Here is an 18,400-nt window from a genome sequence, read left to right as displayed (position 1 = left end):
CCTTACCTATGAACTACCTTAAAAGAAATAGACTCTATTGTTGTTTCTGATTTTCAGCATCTGCAGTGTTTTGCTATTGTGTAGAGGAAGCCACCATTGGCCCACTTAAATGGGAAATGCACACATCAACTTGCTTTTAGCCCAGTGTCATGCCACAAAGTATTGTAAGAGGGGATCTGGGTCTCTTACTGCGCCAACGTGTTGAGACACTTCAAGACCTGGCCATGTGTCTCGGGTGATCAGGGTCCGCCTCACTCTGTCGCTAACTCAGCCTCTGTGCTTCGTGCTCTTCATTTAGTTGTACAGGGCATTGCCGTGTTGTATTTTGGTTTGTTTTCCAGTGTTGGTTGCAGCATGAGTTAGTCGCAGAGTAAAACTCACTCCACTCTGACTCACCATCAGCTCCAACCTCCGAGAACTTCCGCCGACTGTAGCCTGGGTGAGATTTCTCACAGCAGCTGTCCTGAGGACACTGCCCCCTGCACCCCCGCCCCCCTCCAAACCATAGCCCCTTTGTGACCACTGGAAGCTGAGATGAGCCTGTCACATGGACCCTTGTTGCGGGCAGACAGCGGAGGCTTTCATCTCGTTGGTCTGAGCTGGGATTGAACCCAGATCCCAGGATACTGTTTTGTGTACAACACGCTCCTGGTTCCTTGGGTTTCAATGGCTGTCAGCTGACAGTCATTTGTACATTTCTGCTGCACTCTCCAGCTGCCCTTTCAATGAATATCGAGTGGAGAATCCGTGGCACTTGGCTGCCATTTCTTTTCATTGGCCTCCTCCCGTGCTGCAGGATACATTGTGCCTATGCCGGCTCTGTGAACAAGCTCTCCAAATAGTCCCACTCCTGCACTCTTTCCCCATAGCCCTGCAAATCTATCCTTTCCAAGTATTTATCCAATTCCCTTTTGAAAGTTATTATTGAATTTGCTTCCACCACCCTTTCAGGCCGTGCATTCCAGATCATCATAAGTCGTTGCGTAAAAAAAATTCCTCCTCATCTCCCCTCTGTTTCTTTTGCCAATTATCTTAAATCTGTGTCCTCTGGTTACCGACCCTGCTGCCAGTGAAGTGTGTGTTTTGTGTTCATTTGACCAGCTCACTGCCTGATCACCTGCTACACCTTGTCTTTTGCCATGACATGGGCAAAGAATTGTGGGGAAAAAGGCCATCACTGGGGGCTGCTCCTTCCTGTATAAAGCCCCGCCCCATGACCTGATGACACTGAGAGCTGGGGTTGGACATTATAACACCTGTTGTTAATGAAGATGTTGCATAAAGGTCGAGGGCAATGATTTGCCAACCAAGGTGCTCAAATTGGCTGCCTAAAATAATGCAGGAGCATTATCTGTTTAACAGCTTCTCTTCATACTCCTTTTCACTCTTGTCGCAGGTATGGGGAGCAACATGTGTCAGAGAGTTCAGAGGTTGACCATTTTCCTTTCTGTTGAGGTGGTGCAGTCCCTCACAGCCGCCTCACGGCAATGCTCTGGGTGTTGGGGTGCTGGTGCAGTCCCTCACAGCCGCCTCACGGCAATGCTCTTGGTGTTGGGGTGCTGGTGCAGTCCCTCACAGCCGCCTCACGGCAATGCTCTGGGTGTTGGGGTGCTGGTGCAGTCCCTCACAGCCGCCTCACGGCAATGCTCTTGGTGTTGGGGTGCTGGTGCAGTCCCTCACAGCCGCCTCACGGCAATGCTCTGGGTGTTGGGGTGCTGGTGCAGTCCCTCACAGCCGCCTCACGGCAATGCTATGGGGGTTATATCGTTTCCTCCACTAGATGTCGCTCTGAGCTTCACCAATGTCTACGCATCATCTCACTCGCCCAATAAATCTCCAGCCCATGAGAAATGGGAGCGAGGTTGTTCAACGTGTTGTCGGCGGCAATCAGCAAGTGCTCAGCCCCTCCCCTTTGCTGCTTCTGTGCGATTATTGGACACTAGGAATTTTCCACCATTCCTGGAACTGGGAAGCCCGAGACATTGAATTGGTGGAATGTTCAACCTCTGCAATTTGACGCATGGATAGTTTCCGTTGCCCTGTTATGTTGAGATCTGACCTCTTTTCCCACACTGATCTGTGATCTCCTTCCCAGCAGACATCAGAACAGGAGATTGTGCACTTGTTCATCCCAAGCCAAGCTGTGGGAGCCATTATTGGAAAGAAAGGACAACAAATTAAGCAGCTCTCCAGGTTCGCTGGAGCATCAATCAAGGTATGGTCCCTTCCGCACCTTCCATTCTCTGGCGTATTGGTGTCAGGTTGCCTAGGAAACCTATCCAAGTCCATGTTAGATGAGATGTCAATAGCAAAATACTGCGGATGCTGGAAATCTGAAATAACAACAGAAAATGCTGGAACTACTCAGCAGGCTCTGATGAAGGGTCCCAGACCTGAAACGTAAACTCTGTTTCTCTCTCCACAGATGCTGCCTGGCCTGCTGAGTATTTCCAGCATTGGTTCAAGAGACATCTCATCTAAAATAACAATCAACATTGTGGACATTCTCCAGTGTGATCATCAGCATGTGTTTTAATTTCCCAAATCACGAGATGTCCCCTATGGTGGACTTTTACCATGTGTTATGTCCTGCTGTGTACTTGGTGCCCTGAATGGGTGGGTGACCAGCTGGCTGGGCTCTCGAGAGAAATCACTGGCTTCCTGGAAACAGGTCTTCATTAACCCCCCCCCCCCCCCCCCGACCGCCCTCTGATCTGGGGTTAAACTCTGGTTTCACCAAGATGGTCCAGCACACATCTGCCCACCTCCAGTTTCCCCGGGCACTAACTGGTGACAAAAGGCCAGTCACATGGTTGGGAAATTAGATGGGGCCAAGGGTCCAGGGTTGGCGAGTGTTGCCATGTTACTGGTAATCACCCTATTGACAGGAGGAGCTGTGCTAGGGAAAGGGTATGAAGAGATTGCAGGGCAGTTGGATGCGAGACTGGAGGGAAGTGAGACGGGAACTCTCCGCCCCCCCCTCCCCCCCCCAAAAGGCTGTGGATGCTAGGGGTTAATTGAAGCTTTCAAGGTTGGGATGGATGGATTTTTGTTAGGTAAGAGTATCAAGGTATATGGTGCTAAGGCGGGTAAATAGGGAATTGAGGTACAGGTCAGCCCTGATCTGATTGAATAGTGGAGTAGGCCTGAGGGGCTGAATGACCTCCTCCTGTTCCTGTGAAGGGGCAGTGGACAGTATTGCGCACCTCTATGATGTTTGCCGGCTTTCCTGATTTATTTCTCAGGTCTGCAGGGACTGAGGCCAGTTTTTGTGGCCTTGTGATTTTGCAAGGAAAGTGCTATGACCTCAGTATAGGGTTGGAAATTGGTTGGGAGGCAGGAGACAGAGAGTAGGGATAGAGGCTTTGTTCTCTGATTGACGGGATGTGACAAGTGGTTTTCCCCTGGGATCTCTACTGGGGCCTCAGCTTTTCGCTATATTTATTAATGACTTGGATGAAGGAATAGAGAGCTGTATATCCAAGTTTGCAGGTGACTCCAAGTTAAGTGACTCAGTAAGTAGTGTAGCTGGGAGCAGAAGTTGTAAAGGGACATTGAGAGATTAAGTGAGTGGGCAAAAATGGCAGATGGAGTTCAAAGTGGGGAAATGTGAGGTCATCCACTTTGGATCTGAGAAAGACAATTTGGAATACTTTCATATGGTGAGAGACGAGGAACTGTGGAGGAGCAAAGGGATTTAGTTGTCCATGGACACAAATCACTAAAAGCTAGCCATTCGGCCCAACTGGTCTGTGCCAGTGTTTAGGCTCCACGCAAACCTTCTCCCACCCTACTTCATCTAATCCTCTCACCCTATCAATATACCCTTCGATTCCTTTCTCCCTCATGTACTTATCCAGCTTCCCCTTAAATGCATCTATTAAAAGGGCCATTGGAATGTTGACCTTATCACAAGGGGGTTGAAATTTAAAAGTGAATATGTTTTTCTTCAGCTGTACAGAGCTCTGGTTAGACCCCATCTGGACACTGCGTTCAGTTCTGGGCACCGCACCTCAGGGAGGAGGTATTGGCGGGGGAGGGGGAGCAGCGCAGATTCCCCAGACGGTTAAATTATGAGGACAGGTTGCACATAGACTAGGCTTGTATTCCCTTGAATTTAGAAGGCTGAGCAATGATTTAATGGAGGTGTTTAAGATGATTAAAGGAGTTGATAGGGTAGATAGAGAAACTATTTCCTCTGGAGGGGCGAGTCCAGAACAAGGGGACAAAACCTTAAAATTACAGCTAGGCCGTTCAGGGGTGAAATCAGGAAACCCATTTTCACAAAGAGTAGTGGAAATCTGGAACCCTCTCCCCCAAAAATCTGTGGATACTGGGTCAGTTTCCAAGACTGAGCTTGATAGATTTTTGTTGGGTAAAGGTATCGAGGGATATGGAGCAAAGCGGGTAAAGTGAAATAACAGAAAATGCTGGAAACGCTCAGCAGGCCAGGCAGCATCTGTGGAGAGAGAATTCAGCTACAGTGAGGGTAAAATGAGTTGAGGTTCAGATCAGCCATGATGATCTCGTGGAATGGCTCGAGGCGCTGAATGGCCTCCTCCTGTTCCAATGTAAGAGGAGCTACATGACAGAGTTATATTGTAAGGAGCACATGGGCCATGGTCCAGAGATGGGGCAGTGGTCACAATCAGCGGGCGGCTTGTTTGAAAGCTCATATGGTGCGCCTGTGCTTTGTGTTGCTCGCTGTGGTTGACTTGTTTTCGGAATGCCCAGTCTTTACAGGCACCAGGGAGAATGATTCTTAATGGCAATCATTTGGCCAAAGTTTGAACCCACGACCCGGTGTCAATAAGGTGCCATTTTTGAGATTCACAGACCCACTGAAATGGCTGGAGCCAGAGCTGAAGGAATTTGGATCTTAGCAAACGAGTGAGTGTGAGTAGAGGCTGACTGGGGCCTCGGAGCCCAGGCCCATACAGCAGTGTGTCTGTGGTGAGTCGCAGGGGAGATAGCCAAGTGGAAGCAAAGGTTTCTGGGGCTCTGATCCAATTAGGCCTTTGCAGCCACACTCCGCTCTGGAATTCCAGCTTTGAAAGAAATCCCTGAAAGTAGTGGGCAACTGCAACCGAGTGAGTCATGTTGGTAACTGGGTATGAAATTTGTTTGTCTGAATCACTGCTTGGCTAGAGAAGGCTGCAGTATATTTAGACTGTGTGGTGTGGTGCAGTGTGGGAGGATTTCCCCCCCCCCCATAGCCTGTCTTTAGAAATGGAGTGCAGGTAAAGGTCTTAATTTCCTTTTTAATAGTGAAGGCACCTCAAACAACAAAAAGAGATGTGGTAGGGGTAGGCTCGGGTGTTAGGAAGAGGCCTGTTTTGGTTGTATTTTGTGCCTCAGTAAATCTCTCTGCCTTGTCAGCATAGAGTCATAGAGTTTTACAGCACAGAAAGAGGCCCTTCGGCCCATCGTGTCTGCGCCGTGTCGTGTCGTGATGAAGAGGGTGATGCACTGTGTGTGGTTAGTGCTTTGTTGTGTAACCATTGCTCTTGGGCCCTCCCAAGGTTGCTAATTAAAAGCCAAAGGGGTGGAGGGGCCCGAGGCCTGAACTTCACACGGCTCAGAAAGCAGCATATGTCTTCCCCTCGCCCTCCTGCCACCCCACAATTAAAGCATAGTTTGAAGCTGTGGCTTTGAAAGTGCGGGTGATGTTGTTTCGTTCTTGTTGTGTGTTCTTTTTGCTATCTGTCAAACTTCGAATATCCCGCTCACTCCCAGCTCCGAGGAGCCGAGCTTATCCGTGGATCGATCCATCTCGGTTCTCCCGGGGAGGGCAGCCAGCTGTCAGGTGCTGATCCAGACAAGCTATGGTTCAGGGAGCTACTGCCCAGTAATCGCAGAGAGGAAGCTGAGTGTTAATTTTAAGGTTATACTCCCGCCAGAGGGACACCTAGGACCTCATTGAGTGTTAGGCCTGTGGGAGGGGGAGAATATGCACATGATAGCCCGGCAGTGAGGTGGGAGCGAGGCAAGTTGTATCAAACACTTAGGAAGATTTGTTGTTTTTAATGTTGTGCGAGTCTATATTCAGTGGGAGTTCCCTGACTCTGGGGGGTCTGACAGTCCTGGGTTGGAAGCTGCCTTAGCCAGTGTCTGATCCTTGGCCCTCCTCGGGATACGAGCATTGTGTCAGTTTTTAGTCAGGCTGCAACATGCCGGGAGCAAGGCCAACCGATTCATGGAACTCAGCTACATCCCAGCTTCTGGTTGTGATGTGATAACCCTCAATCTAGGAGGGCAGCTTCCACATCCTGCAGCATGGTACTGTAAGCAAGCGCCCCTCACCGTATCCCGCCGGGCCCCTCACCGTATCTTGCAGGGCCGTGCCCATTGACAAGGACACCAAGGATAACTCCCCTGCTCATCTTCGAAATAGTGCCATGGGATCTTTTACATCCATCTGAGGGAGTAGACGGGACCTCAGTTTAACGTCTCATCTGCCAGTGTAGCACTCTTTCAGCACTGCACTGGAGTGTCAGCCTAGATTTTTGTGCTCAAGTCTCCGGAGTTGGGTTTGAACCCATGTCTCTCTGACTCAGAGGCAAGAGTGCTACCAGCTGAGCCCCGGTCTTACAGTCCAGGAAGTTGATAGCAGCCAGAGCAGCTGTTGTTGGGGTGTGTGTCGGGGTTTGGCCGGGGGGGGGGGGGGAACTGCGCTACAATGGGCCTCCGTACCCGCGGACTTGGAGTGGAAGGTGAAACGGAGGTCTCCACACTGGATCGTTTTATAGCCACGGTATACCCACGGCCCCTGACGTCTGCTAAACCGGCGCACACTGAGGCTGGTGCGGAAAGTAAAGGCTGGCACAGGCTGGATGGACTGAGCAGCCTATTCCCGTGTATTGATGAAGCTCAGTGACTGGGCTCTTCCTGTGTTCGAATTTTCTCACCCGCTGCTTCATTCTGTTGAGACTTTGGGGGGCCGGAGAGCAGTTCTCCGGTTCGTCACCACATCGGTCAATAAATCTGAATGGCCAGGATCTGTTTGTAGTGGCGGCTTGTGAGAGACCAGCTCGTGAACTGGAAACAACAACAACAACAACTTGTATTTATACAGCGCCTTTAATGTAGTAAAACTTCCCAAGGTGCTTCACAGGAGCGTTAACAAACAAAATTTGACACCAAGCCACATAAGGGGATATTAGGGCAGGAGACCGAAAGCTTTTTAAAAATTTGCTTATGGGATCTGGGCGTCGCTGGCAAGGCCGGCATTTATTGCCCATCCCTAGTTGCCCTTGAGAAGGTGGTGGTGAGCCGCCGCCTTGAACCGCTGCAGTCCATGTGGTGAAGGTACTCCCACAGAGCTGTTAGGGAGGGAGTTCCAGGATTTTGACCCAGCGACGATGAAGGATCGGCAATATATTTCCAAGTCAGGATGGTGTGTGACTTGGAGGGGAACTTGGAGGTGATGGTGTTCCCATGCGCCTGCTGCCCTTGTCCTTCTAGGTGGAAGAGGTCGCGGGTTTGGGAGGTGCTGCCGAAGAAGCCTTGGCGAGTTGCTGCAGTGCATCTTGTAGATGGTACACACTGCAGCCACGGTATGCCGGTGGTGGAGGGAGTGAATGTTTAAGGTGGTGGATGGGGTGCCAATCAAATGGGCTGCTTTGTCTTGGATGGTGTTGAGCTTCTTGAGTGTTGTTGCAGCTGCACTCATCCAGGCAAGTGGAGAGTATTCCATCGCACTCCTTACTTGTGCCTTGTAGATGGTGGAAAGGCTTTGGGGAGTCAGGAGGTGAGACACTCACCGCAGAGTACCCAGCCTCTGACCGGCTCTTGTTGCCACAGTATTTACGTGACTGGTCCAGTTAAGTTTCTGGTCAATGGATGTTGATAGTGGGGGATTCAGCGGTGGTAATGCCATTGAATGTCAATGGGTGGTGGTTAGACTCTCGCTTGTTGGAGATAGTCATTGCCTGGCACTTCTGTGGCGTGAATGTTACCTGCCACTTATCAGCCCAAGCCTGAACGTCGCCCAGGTCTTGTTGCATGCGGACATTGACCAAGCTCCTCAGATAATGAAGCAGTCCAAGAGGTTGGTTTTAAGGAGGGTCTTAAAGGAGGAGACAGAGGCGGAGCGGTTTAGGGAGGGAATTCCAGAGCTCAGGGCCCAGGCAACAGAAGGCACGGCCGCCAATGGTAGGGTGATTAAAATCGGGGATGCTCGAGAAGCCAGAATTGGGCGAGCGCAGATATCGGAGGGTTGTAGAGCTGGAGGAGGTTACAGAGATAGGGAGGTGTGAGGGATTTGAAAACAAAGATGAGAATTTTAAAATCGAGACGTTGCTTAACCGGAAACTCGGGCGGGAGCTTTGCACCCGGGCCCCAGTGCTCCATGACATGCCTGTAAGCTCGAGACACCGTACCCCGCTGCACAGTCACTGCACGCGAGGTGAGGACTGCATCGCTGCTTGGCTGTGAGGCCCTCCACAGTCCAATAGCCAGCCGATACTCACCACCCAGGCTCTCGCTGGCGCCCCCCCAGCAAGATGCACCTCGGCAGAGGCCTGGAGTGGCCCCGCCCCCGCTGAGCCCCCCTCCCCTGCGAGGAAGGATTCCTCCAGCACTGTTAGTTCACCTTTAATTTACCTCTTGCTGTCAAAGAATAACGGCTCTTAATCAATATTGGGATCTTCTCGAAAACTACTTCAGAGTGTCACTTTTTTGTGTGTGTTTAAATTGCAGATTGCCCCCGCAGAAGGGCCTGAGGCCAATGAGAGGATGGTGATTATCACTGGCTCCCCAGAGGCTCAGTTTAAGGTGAGTGGATAAGCAGTGGGTTAACCAGCAGCACTGATGTGGAGTAGGGGCGATAGCACCTCCCAGTGGGCTTCATTCACACCCTCGTTTTCTCCACAACCGGCATTGGTGAGAGCTGGCCACGCTGTCATGGGGAAAGCATTGATATTCCACGCCCCCTCCCTCCCCTCCCTCGCCCCCTCCCTCCCTACCCCCTCCCTCCCTACCCCCTCCCTCTCTCCCCGCCCCCTCCCTCCCTACCCCCTCCCTCTCTCCCCACCCCCTCCCTCTCTCCCCACCCCCTCCCTCTCTCCCCGCCCCCTCCCTCTCTCCCCCACCACTCCTGCCCCCTCCCTCTCTCCCCCGCCCCCTCCCGCCCTCCCTCCCTCGCCCCCTCCCTCCCTACCCCCTCCCTCTCTCCCCCGCCCCCCTCCCTCCCTCCCTCCCCGCCCCCTCCCTCCCTACCCCCTCCCTCTCTCCCCCGCCCCCTCCCTCTCTCCCCCACCACTCCTGCCCCCTCCCTCTCTCCCCCGCCCCCCTCCCTCCCTCCCTCCCTCGCCCCCTCCCTCCCTACCCCCTCCCTCTCTCCCCGCCCCCTCCCTCTCTCCCCCACCACTCCTGCCCCCTCCCTCCTCTCCCCCGCTCCCTCCCTCCCTCGCCCCCGTCCCCTCCCTACCCCCTCCCTCTCTCCCCGCCCCCTCCCTCCCTACCCCCTCCCTCCCTACCCCCTCCCTCTCTCCCCGCCCCCTCCTCTCTCCCCCACCACTCCTGCCCCCTCCCTCTCCCCCGCCCCCTCCCTCCCCTACCCCCCTCCCTCTCTCCCCGCCCCCTCCCTCCCTACCCCCTCCCTCTCTCCCCGCCCCCCTCCCTCCCTACCCCCTCCCTACCCCCTCCCTCTCTCCCCGCCCCCTCCCTCTCTCCCCCCACCACTCCTGCCCCCTCCCTCTCTCCCCCGCCCCCTCCCTCGCCCCCTCCCTCCCTACCCCCCTCCCTCTCTCCCCGCCCCCTCCCTCCCTACCCCCTCCCTCTCTCCCCCACCACTCCTGCCCCCTCCCTCTCTCCCCCCGCCCCCTCCCTCCCTCTCTCTATCCCTCTCCCCTCCCACTCTCCCTCGCTCCCCCTCCTTCCTCCAATTCTATCTCACTCTCCAGGTGAAAGGCCTTCATTCTATCGTCTCCGCAGCAACGTGACTGGTTTGGACATGGAAGCAGAGGGGAAAGTAGAATCGATCTTGAATCATTCCACCCAGAGCCCTCACAAACAAAATACTTTCTTTTCAAACTGATTTTCCATCAAACACCCCCAGGGCAGGTACAGCACGGGTTAGATACAGAGTAAAAGCTCCCTCAACACTGTCCCATTAAACACTCCCGGGCCATTTCCAACTTTGACCCCCCCCCCCCAATCACACTAGGTCCGTGTCCGATCCCGTGTAATTTGGGGTATCAGTGTCCGATCCCGTGTGATTTGGGGAGTCAGTGTCTAGTCCCATGTGATTTGGGGGTCAGTGTCCGGTCCTGTGTGATTTGGGAGATCAGTGTCCGGTCCCATGTGATTTGGGAGATCAGTGTCCGGTCCCATGTGATTTGGGGGATCAGTGTCTGGTCCCGTGTGATTTGGGGGATCAGTGTCTGGTCCCGTGTGATTTGGGGGATCAGTGTCTGGTCCCGTGTGATTTGGGGGATCAGTGTCTGGTCCCGTGTGATTTGGGGGATCAGTGTCTGGTCCCGTGTGATTTGGGGGGGAGTGACCGCGGCCCTTGGATTTAGTTTTGATTTTCCTCACTCTGCTTCAGGCCCAAGGCCGGATCTACGGCAAACTAAAAGAGGAGAATTTCTTCAATCCGAAGGAAGAGGTCAAACTTGAGGCAAACATCAAGGTCCCATCCTCCGCCGCGGGGAGGGTCATCGGCAAAGGCGGCAAGACGGTAAGTTCTGTAGTTCACAACACGGGACGGCCTGACCTCAAACCACCTTGTGACGGAGGCCATCCCTCACGGGTTCTCCTCTGATCACTCGCCCCTCACCTTTCAACCACAGCTGAACCTCCACCTGCGTTGTTCCTCTATCTCCTCCACTCCTCTCCTCAGTCTGTGAATTCGTACAGGACTCAATCCTGTGGTGAGTGGGGGCAGCACCCCCGCCGCCCGCCCTCACCCCGACCCGGTGATCAGCTCAGACGGCCATGCTGGCAGCATATCCCACCATGGAGACCATCACAGAGGAGCATGACCTCACCTGAAATTCACTCGCACTCACACTCTCTCACACTCTCTCACACTCTCTCACACACTCTCACATGCTCACACTCTCTCACACTCACACTCATACGCGCACTCACACCCACACTCTGACACACACTTTCTCACACCTTCACACACACGCGCACTCACACACTCTCACTCGCACACGCATACTCGCTCACATGCACACACACACTCATACTCACACACACACACACACTCACTCACAGACACACACTCTCACCCTCTCACTCATACACACACTCATTTACTGACGCACACTCACATTCTCACTCACTCACTACTCACTCCACACACCCACTCATCCACTCTCACTCATCCACTCTCTCTCTCTCTCACACACACACACCCATACCCTCTACACACTCACTGCACGCGCACTCACACACCCACTCTCTATATACACACACACACACGCACTCACTCACTCACATGCACACACCCACTCTCATGCACACACCCACTCTCCCACACTCTCACACACACACTTGCCAGAAAACAAATGGGCCAACAGTTGCAGCTGATTTTTGTCACTGCCCAGCTGGGTGGCGCTCTGCCAGTCTCTGCTCGCCCTCCACCTCACCGCTGCCCTCTGCTTGTCAGGTGAACGAGCTGCAGAACATCACGAGTGCCGAGGTGATCGTTCCCCGCGACCAGATACCGGACGACAACGATGAGGTCATCGTGAAAATCGTCGGACATTTCTTCGCCAGTCAGGTAGGCCGCACTGACCTTCACCTCTGTCACGCCACGTCTCACAGCCGTGGATATAGTGGGGCAAGTGTAGTACAGTATGTGTTCCTGTGGGAAGGGTGATTGTACTCCATGGGACTGAACCTTGTGTGTGAATCCCCCTCACAGATGGGAGGCTTCTGTTGTGAGGAGCTGGAACCCTCGCCCCCACATATAGGGTGTGTTCTAATCTCACACTCACACTCATACTCTCTCACATACGCACTCACACCCTCACTCTCTCACCCAATCTCTGACACACACACTCTCTCACACCTTCACACTCTCACTCACACACACTGACTCACATACACACGCGATCAGACACTGACCCCCAAATCACATGGGACCAAACACTGATCCCCCAAATCACACGGGACCAGACACTGATCCCCCAAATCACACGGGACCAGACACTGACCTCCCAAATCACACGGGATCAGTCACTGATCCCCAAATCACACAGGATCAGACACTGACCCCCAAATCACACGGGACCAGACAATGATCCCCCAAATCACACGGGACCAGACACTGACCCCCAAATCACACGGGACCAGACAATGATCCCCCAAATCACACGGGACCAGACACTGACCCCCAAATCACACGGGACCAGACACTGATCCCCCAAATCACACGGGACCAGACACTGATCCCCCAAATCACACGGGACCGGACACTGACCCCCAAATCACACGGGACCAGACACTGACCCCCAAATCACACAGGACCAGACACTGATCCCCCAAATCACACGGGACCGGACACTGATCCCCCAAATCATAGACGTTTAAGGCACAGAAGGAGACCATTTGGCCCATCGTATTGGTGCCAGTCGAAAGAGCTATCCCGCCTAATCCCACTTTCCAGCTCTTGGTCCGTAGCCCTGTAGGTTACGGCTCTTCAGGTGCATATCCAAGTACCTTTTAAATGTAATGAGGGTTTCTGCCTCTACCACCCTTTCAGGCGATGAGTTCCAGACCCCCACAACCTTCTGGGTGAAAAAAATTCTCCTCAACTCCCCTCTAATCCTTCTACCAACTACTTTAAAATTATGCCTCCTGGTTCTTGACCTCTCTGTTAAGGGAAATAGGTCTTTCCTATCCACTCTATCAAGGCCCCTCATAATTTTATACATCTCAATTAAATCTCCCCTCAGCCTCCGCTGTTCCAAGGAAAACAACCCCAGCCTCTCCAATCTAATTGGAATGATGTGACAGGAGATTGCCTGTTCTGCTCAGTGAATCCGCTCTGTAGTGTCGAGTATCCCAGTTGGACAAAAACACATGTTGAATAATTGGTCAGCCCCATTCCATCTGCGAAGAATCTTCCCGCCATCGTGCAGCATTTTTTGATACAGTAAGAATGTTGAATACAGTCGAAGCGCTCTCGTCTGTGGCTAGCTTGTTCCAGAGTCCATCATACAGCTGGTGAGGATTCTCTGAGACCCGGAACTCATCACCTGCAGACTCGTATAGCAGGGCTCAATGCTCAGGACAATTGGGTTGTAGAGAAAGAAAGAAAGACTTGCATTTCCATAGCGCCTTTCACTACCGCAGGACGTCCCAAACTGCTTTACAGCCAGTGAAGTACTTTTGAAGTGGAGTCACTGTTGTAATTTGGGCAACGCAGCAGCCAATTTGCGTACAGCAAGCTCCCACAAACAGCAATGTGATAATGTCCAGATAATCTGTTTTAGTGATGGTGATTGAGGGATTGGCCAGGACACCGGGGAGAACTCCCCTGCTCTTCAAAATAGTGCCATGGGATCTTTAACGTCCACCTTAATGTCTCATCCGAAAGACGGTACCTCCGACAGTCTCCCACTCTAGAGTCTTGAGCATATAATCCAGGCTGACGTTTCAGTGAAGTACGAAGGGAGTCCAGAATGACTGGGGAAAAATCCCAGACAGCCACCTCCGAAACCAGTCCATCCAATTCGAGATCAGACGGCGGAAACCCCTGCACTAATCCTGAAATCCTAGGCACCACATGACATCCAGGGCCCTCTGTGTTTCTCTGTATTTTCATTGTGTTATGACAAGTGTATCTCAAACATTTTATTCTTACTGTGCTCCCGGCAAGTGTTTCAGTGTGATGGTCAGATTCAGCGTCTGACTGCTGGCTGGGCCTCTATAGGCACCTGCTGGGCCAGGTCACTGCTACACATGACTGTCTCTCCATCTCCATCTCTATCCTCCCCATTACCAAGAAACACAACAACGTTGCTTTCATCTCATTTCTTGTGCTCGTCAGGCAGAATAATGTTCATGCTGAGGAGTGGAACACAATCCAATACTGGCACTCAGTATCAAACACTCCCAGACCTGGTACAGCACGGGTTAGATACAGATTAAAGCTCCTTCAACACTGTCCCATCAAACACTCCCAGAGCAGGTACAGCATGGGTTAGATACAGAGTAAAGCTCCCTCAACACTGTCCCATCAAACACTCCCAGGACAGGTACAGCACGGGTTAGATACAGAGTAAAGCTCCCTCTACACTGTCCCATCAAACACTCTCAGGGCAGGTACAGCACGGGTTAGATACAGAGTAAAGCTCCCTCTACACTGTCCCATCAAACACTCCCAGGGCAGGTACAGCATGGGTTAGATACAGAGTAAAGCTCCCTCTACACTGTCCCATCAAACACTCCCAGGACAGGTACAGCACGGGTTAGATACAGAGTAAAGCTCCCTCTGCACTGTCCCATCGAACACTCCCAGGACAGGTACAGCATGGGTTAGATACAGAGTAAAGCTCCCTCAACACTGTCCCATCAAACACTCCCAGGGCAGGTACAGCACGGGTTAGATACAGAGTAAAGCTCCCTCTACACTGTCCCATCAAACACTCCCAGGGCAGGTACAGCACGGGTTAGATACAGATTAAAGCTCCTTCAACACTGTCCCATCAAACACTCCCAGACCTGGTACAGCACGGGTTAGATACAGATTAAAGCTCCTTCAACACTGTCCCATCAAACACTCCCAGACCTGGTACAGCACGGGTTAGATACAGAGTAAAGCTCCCTCTACACTGTCCCATCAAACACTCCCAGGGCAGGTACAGCACGGGTTAGATACATTGTAAAGCTCCCTCAACACTGTCCCATCAAACACTCCCAGGGCAGGTACAGCACGGGTTAGATACAGAGTAAAGCTCCCTCTACACTGTCCTATCAAACACTCCCAGGGCAGGTACAGCACGGGTTAGATACAGAGGATAGGGAATTGGTTAGGAGGTTTGAGACATAGGGTAGGGATAATGCGTCTACTCCAGTTGGTAGGATGTGAGTAGTGGCGTACCCCAGGGATCTGTACTGAGGCCTCAGCCTTTCACTATATTTGTAAATGACTTGGGTGAAAGAATAGGGAGCTGTATATCTAAATTTGCTGATGACATCAAGTTAGGTGGCACAGTAAATAGTGCAGCTGGGAGCAGAAAGTTGCAAAGGGACATTGAGAGATTCAGTGAGTGGGCAAAACTGTGGCAGATAGAGTTCAATGTGGGAATTCTGAGGTCATCCACTTTGGACCCAAGAAAGATAGATCAGAGTATTTTCTAAATGGTGAGAAGCTGGGAACAGGGATGAGAGATTTAGGGGTCCGTGTACAGAAATCACTAAAAGCTATTCAACAGGTACAAAAAATAATGAAAAATGCTAATGGAACGTTGGCCATTATCTCCAGAGGGCTGGAATACAGAGGGGTGGAAGTGATGCTCCAGCTGTACAGAGCTCTGGTTAGACCCCATCTGGACACTGCGTTCAGTGCTGGGCACCGCACCTCAGAGAGGAGATATTGGAGGGGGAGGGGGAGCAGCGCAGATTCACCAGATACCGGGGCTAAAAGGGTTAAATTATGAGGACAGGTTGAGTGACTTGGTGTGTATTCCCTTGAATATAGAAGATAACGAGTGATCCATTTGAAGCAGAATCATAGAAAATTACAGCACGGAAGGAGGGCATTTTGGTCCATCGTGTCCGCGCCGGCCAACAAAGAGCTATCCAGCCTATTCCCACTTCCCAGCTCTTGGTCCGTATCCCTGCAGGTTAGAGCATCCCAAGTGCACATCCAAGTACTTTTTAAATGTGGTTAGTTCAGGCAGTGAGTTCCAGACACCACAACCCTCTGGGTGAAGAAATTTCCCCTCAAATCCCCTCTAAACCTTCCCCCAATTACTTTAAATCTGTGCCCCCTGGTTATTGACCCCTCTGCTAAGGGAAATAGGTCCTTTCTATCCACTTTATCTAGGACCCTCAATTTTATACACCTCAATCAGGTTCCCCTCAGACTCCTCTGTTCCAAGGAAAACAGACCCAGCCTATCCAGTCTTTCCTCATAGCTAAGATTCTCTACTCCCGGTAACATCTCTGTAAATCTCCTCTGTACCCTCTCTAGTGCAATCACATCTTTCCTGTAATGTGGTGACCAGAACGGCACACAGTACTCTAGCTGAGGCCTAACTAGTGTTTTATACAGTTGAAGCATAACCCCCCGCTCTTGTATTCTATGCCACGGCTAATATAGGCAAGCATTCCGTATGCCGCCTTAACCACCTTATCTACCTGGCCTGCTACCTTCAGGGATCTGTGGACATGCACTCCAAGGTCCCTTTGTTCCTCTACACTACTCAGTGTCCGACCATTTAATGTATATTCCCTTTCCTTGTTAGCCCTCCACAAATGCATTACCTCACACTTCTCCGGATTGAATTCCATTTGCCACTGTTCTGCCCACCTGACCAATTTATTGATATCTTCCTGCAGTCTACAGCTTCCTTCTTCAGTATCAACCACACAGCCGATTTTAGTATCATCTGCAAACTTCTTAATCATACCCCTTATATTCAAGTCTAGATCATTGATATATACCACAAAAAGCGATGGACCTAGTACTGAGCCCTGCGGAACCCCACTGGAAACAGCCTTCCAGTCACAGAAACACCCATCAACCATCACCCTCTGCTTCCTGTCTCCGAGCCAGTTTTGTATCCAACTTGACACTTTGCCCTGGATCGCATGGGCTTTTAACTTCGTGACCAGTCTGCCATGTGGAACCTTAGTGTTTAAGATGATTAAAGGATTTGATTGGGTAGATAGAGAGAAACTATTTCCTCTGGTGGGCGAGTCCAGAACAAGAGGGCATAACCTTAAAATTACAGCTAGGCCATTCAGGGGTGATGTCAGGAAGCACTTCTTCACACAAAGGGTGGTGGAAATCTGGAACTCTCTCCTCCAAAAATCCTGTGGAGGCTGGGGGCCAATTGAAAATTTCAAAACCGAGACGGATAGAATTTTGTTAGGCAAGGTTTAGGGAACCAAGATGGGTAGATGGAGTTAAGATACAGATCAGTTGTGATCTCATTGCACGGCCTCCTCCTGTTCCTAGGAGTGAAGTTACCCTACTGCGCCACTTTGTGTATTTCCCATACCAGCCGTCCTGTAGCCTCTCCGAATGAGACTGCTAATTTAGTACCAAATGAGGGCCAGCTTTCTTCCCTGGGCCCACGTGCTTGAGAATCTCCATTTCTTGTCAGACCCTTAACACCAGCGGAGAGATGAGGATTTCGCCCCCTCTGGATTGTAATGCAGACGGTCGATGTTTCGGCCACTATGGTGCCTGTTTCTTTGGGTCTGATGCACTGTTCCGTGTCTTCGCCCCCCTGCAGACCGCACAGCGCAAAATCCGAGAGATTGTGCACCAGGTCAAGCAGCAGCAACAGAAGCAGCAGGCGGGGGCCACCGCCTCTCCGCGCAGCAAGTGAAGCGAGGCGGAGCTGGGGACGCGAGCAACAGCTGACGAATGTAGCCCTTCCTACACATGGACCCACGTGACCGACAGGCCGGGAACGAACCAAAGAAACGACAGACAAATGAAACAAAACAAGAGGATGTTTCCCACGAACCAACGACTGTGGCTTTGCAGATAGCGGCGGGGGATTTATACGGAGGAAGCAGTGACTGCCGGCGGTCCAGCCACAGTCTGTCTGAAGAATCTCTCCCATTACTCTGATCCTTTTTGTTGGGTAACCTAGGCTGAAATGTAGACCGTTAAGGAAATCGAGCAGGCACTTTGGCCGTGGTAGTGTGAATAGGGTTTTTTTTTAAATAAAATTGAAAGTAGTTCTGGTTTAACACTGCTTTGTAGATAACACGGGCATTTTTTTGTTTGTTTCATTTGGATGCATTTTCTGAGATTAAATCATATCTTTGATGCCAGAAATCATCGCTTGACGAAGGTTTATTTTTTCCATGTTGTACAGAGAGACTGGAAGGTGAGTCTCTCTCTCGTGAGAGAGTGAGTAGAGAAAGGGAGAGGGAAGGTGGGCAGAGAGAGAGGGAAGGTGGGCAGAGGGAAGGTGGGCAGAGAGAGGGAGAGGGAAGGTGGGCAGAGAGAGGGAGAGGGAAGGTGGGCAGAGAGAGGGAGAGGGAAGGTGGGCAGAGAGAGAGAGGGAAGGTGGGCAGAGAGAGAGCGAAGGTGAGCAGAGAGAGAGGGGGAAGGTGGGCGGAGAGAGAGAGAGGGAAGGTGGGCAGAGAGAGAGAGAGAGAGAGGGAAGGTGGGCAGAGAGAGAGAGAGAGAGAAGGTGAGCAGAGAGAGAGGGAAGGTGAGCAGAGAGAGAGGGAAGGTGAGCAGAGAGAGGGA

At 51.8% G+C, this 18,400-nt stretch overlaps 1 protein-coding gene across 2 annotated transcripts in view; it reads left to right on the top strand.

Moving 5' to 3' along the window:
- The window catches only part of igf2bp2a (insulin-like growth factor 2 mRNA binding protein 2a), a 607,906-nt gene extending 589,992 nt beyond the window's left edge, over nucleotides 1–17,914 (top strand). For both annotated transcript variants that reach the window (XM_085985316.1, XM_085985315.1), the window contains 5 exons: nucleotides 2,099–2,215; nucleotides 8,701–8,775; nucleotides 10,550–10,681; nucleotides 11,621–11,734; nucleotides 17,427–17,914. In XM_085985316.1, the coding sequence (XP_085841442.1) occupies nucleotides 2,099–2,215; nucleotides 8,701–8,775; nucleotides 10,550–10,681; nucleotides 11,621–11,734; nucleotides 17,427–17,522 (534 nt within the window). In that variant the 3' untranslated portion in view covers nucleotides 17,523–17,914. The remainder of the gene's footprint in view (nucleotides 1–2,098; nucleotides 2,216–8,700; nucleotides 8,776–10,549; nucleotides 10,682–11,620; nucleotides 11,735–17,426) is intronic.
- Nucleotides 17,915–18,400: the final 486 nt, after the last annotated feature.

This window comes from Somniosus microcephalus, chromosome 4, assembly GCF_052327205.1.
Source record: "Somniosus microcephalus isolate GS21.2 chromosome 4, FLI_Smic_1.0, whole genome shotgun sequence".
Classification (NCBI taxonomy): domain Eukaryota; kingdom Metazoa; phylum Chordata; class Chondrichthyes; order Squaliformes; family Somniosidae; genus Somniosus; species Somniosus microcephalus.
Note: the sequence above shows the minus strand (reverse complement) of the source record. Positions and strands in the feature narration are given on the sequence as shown.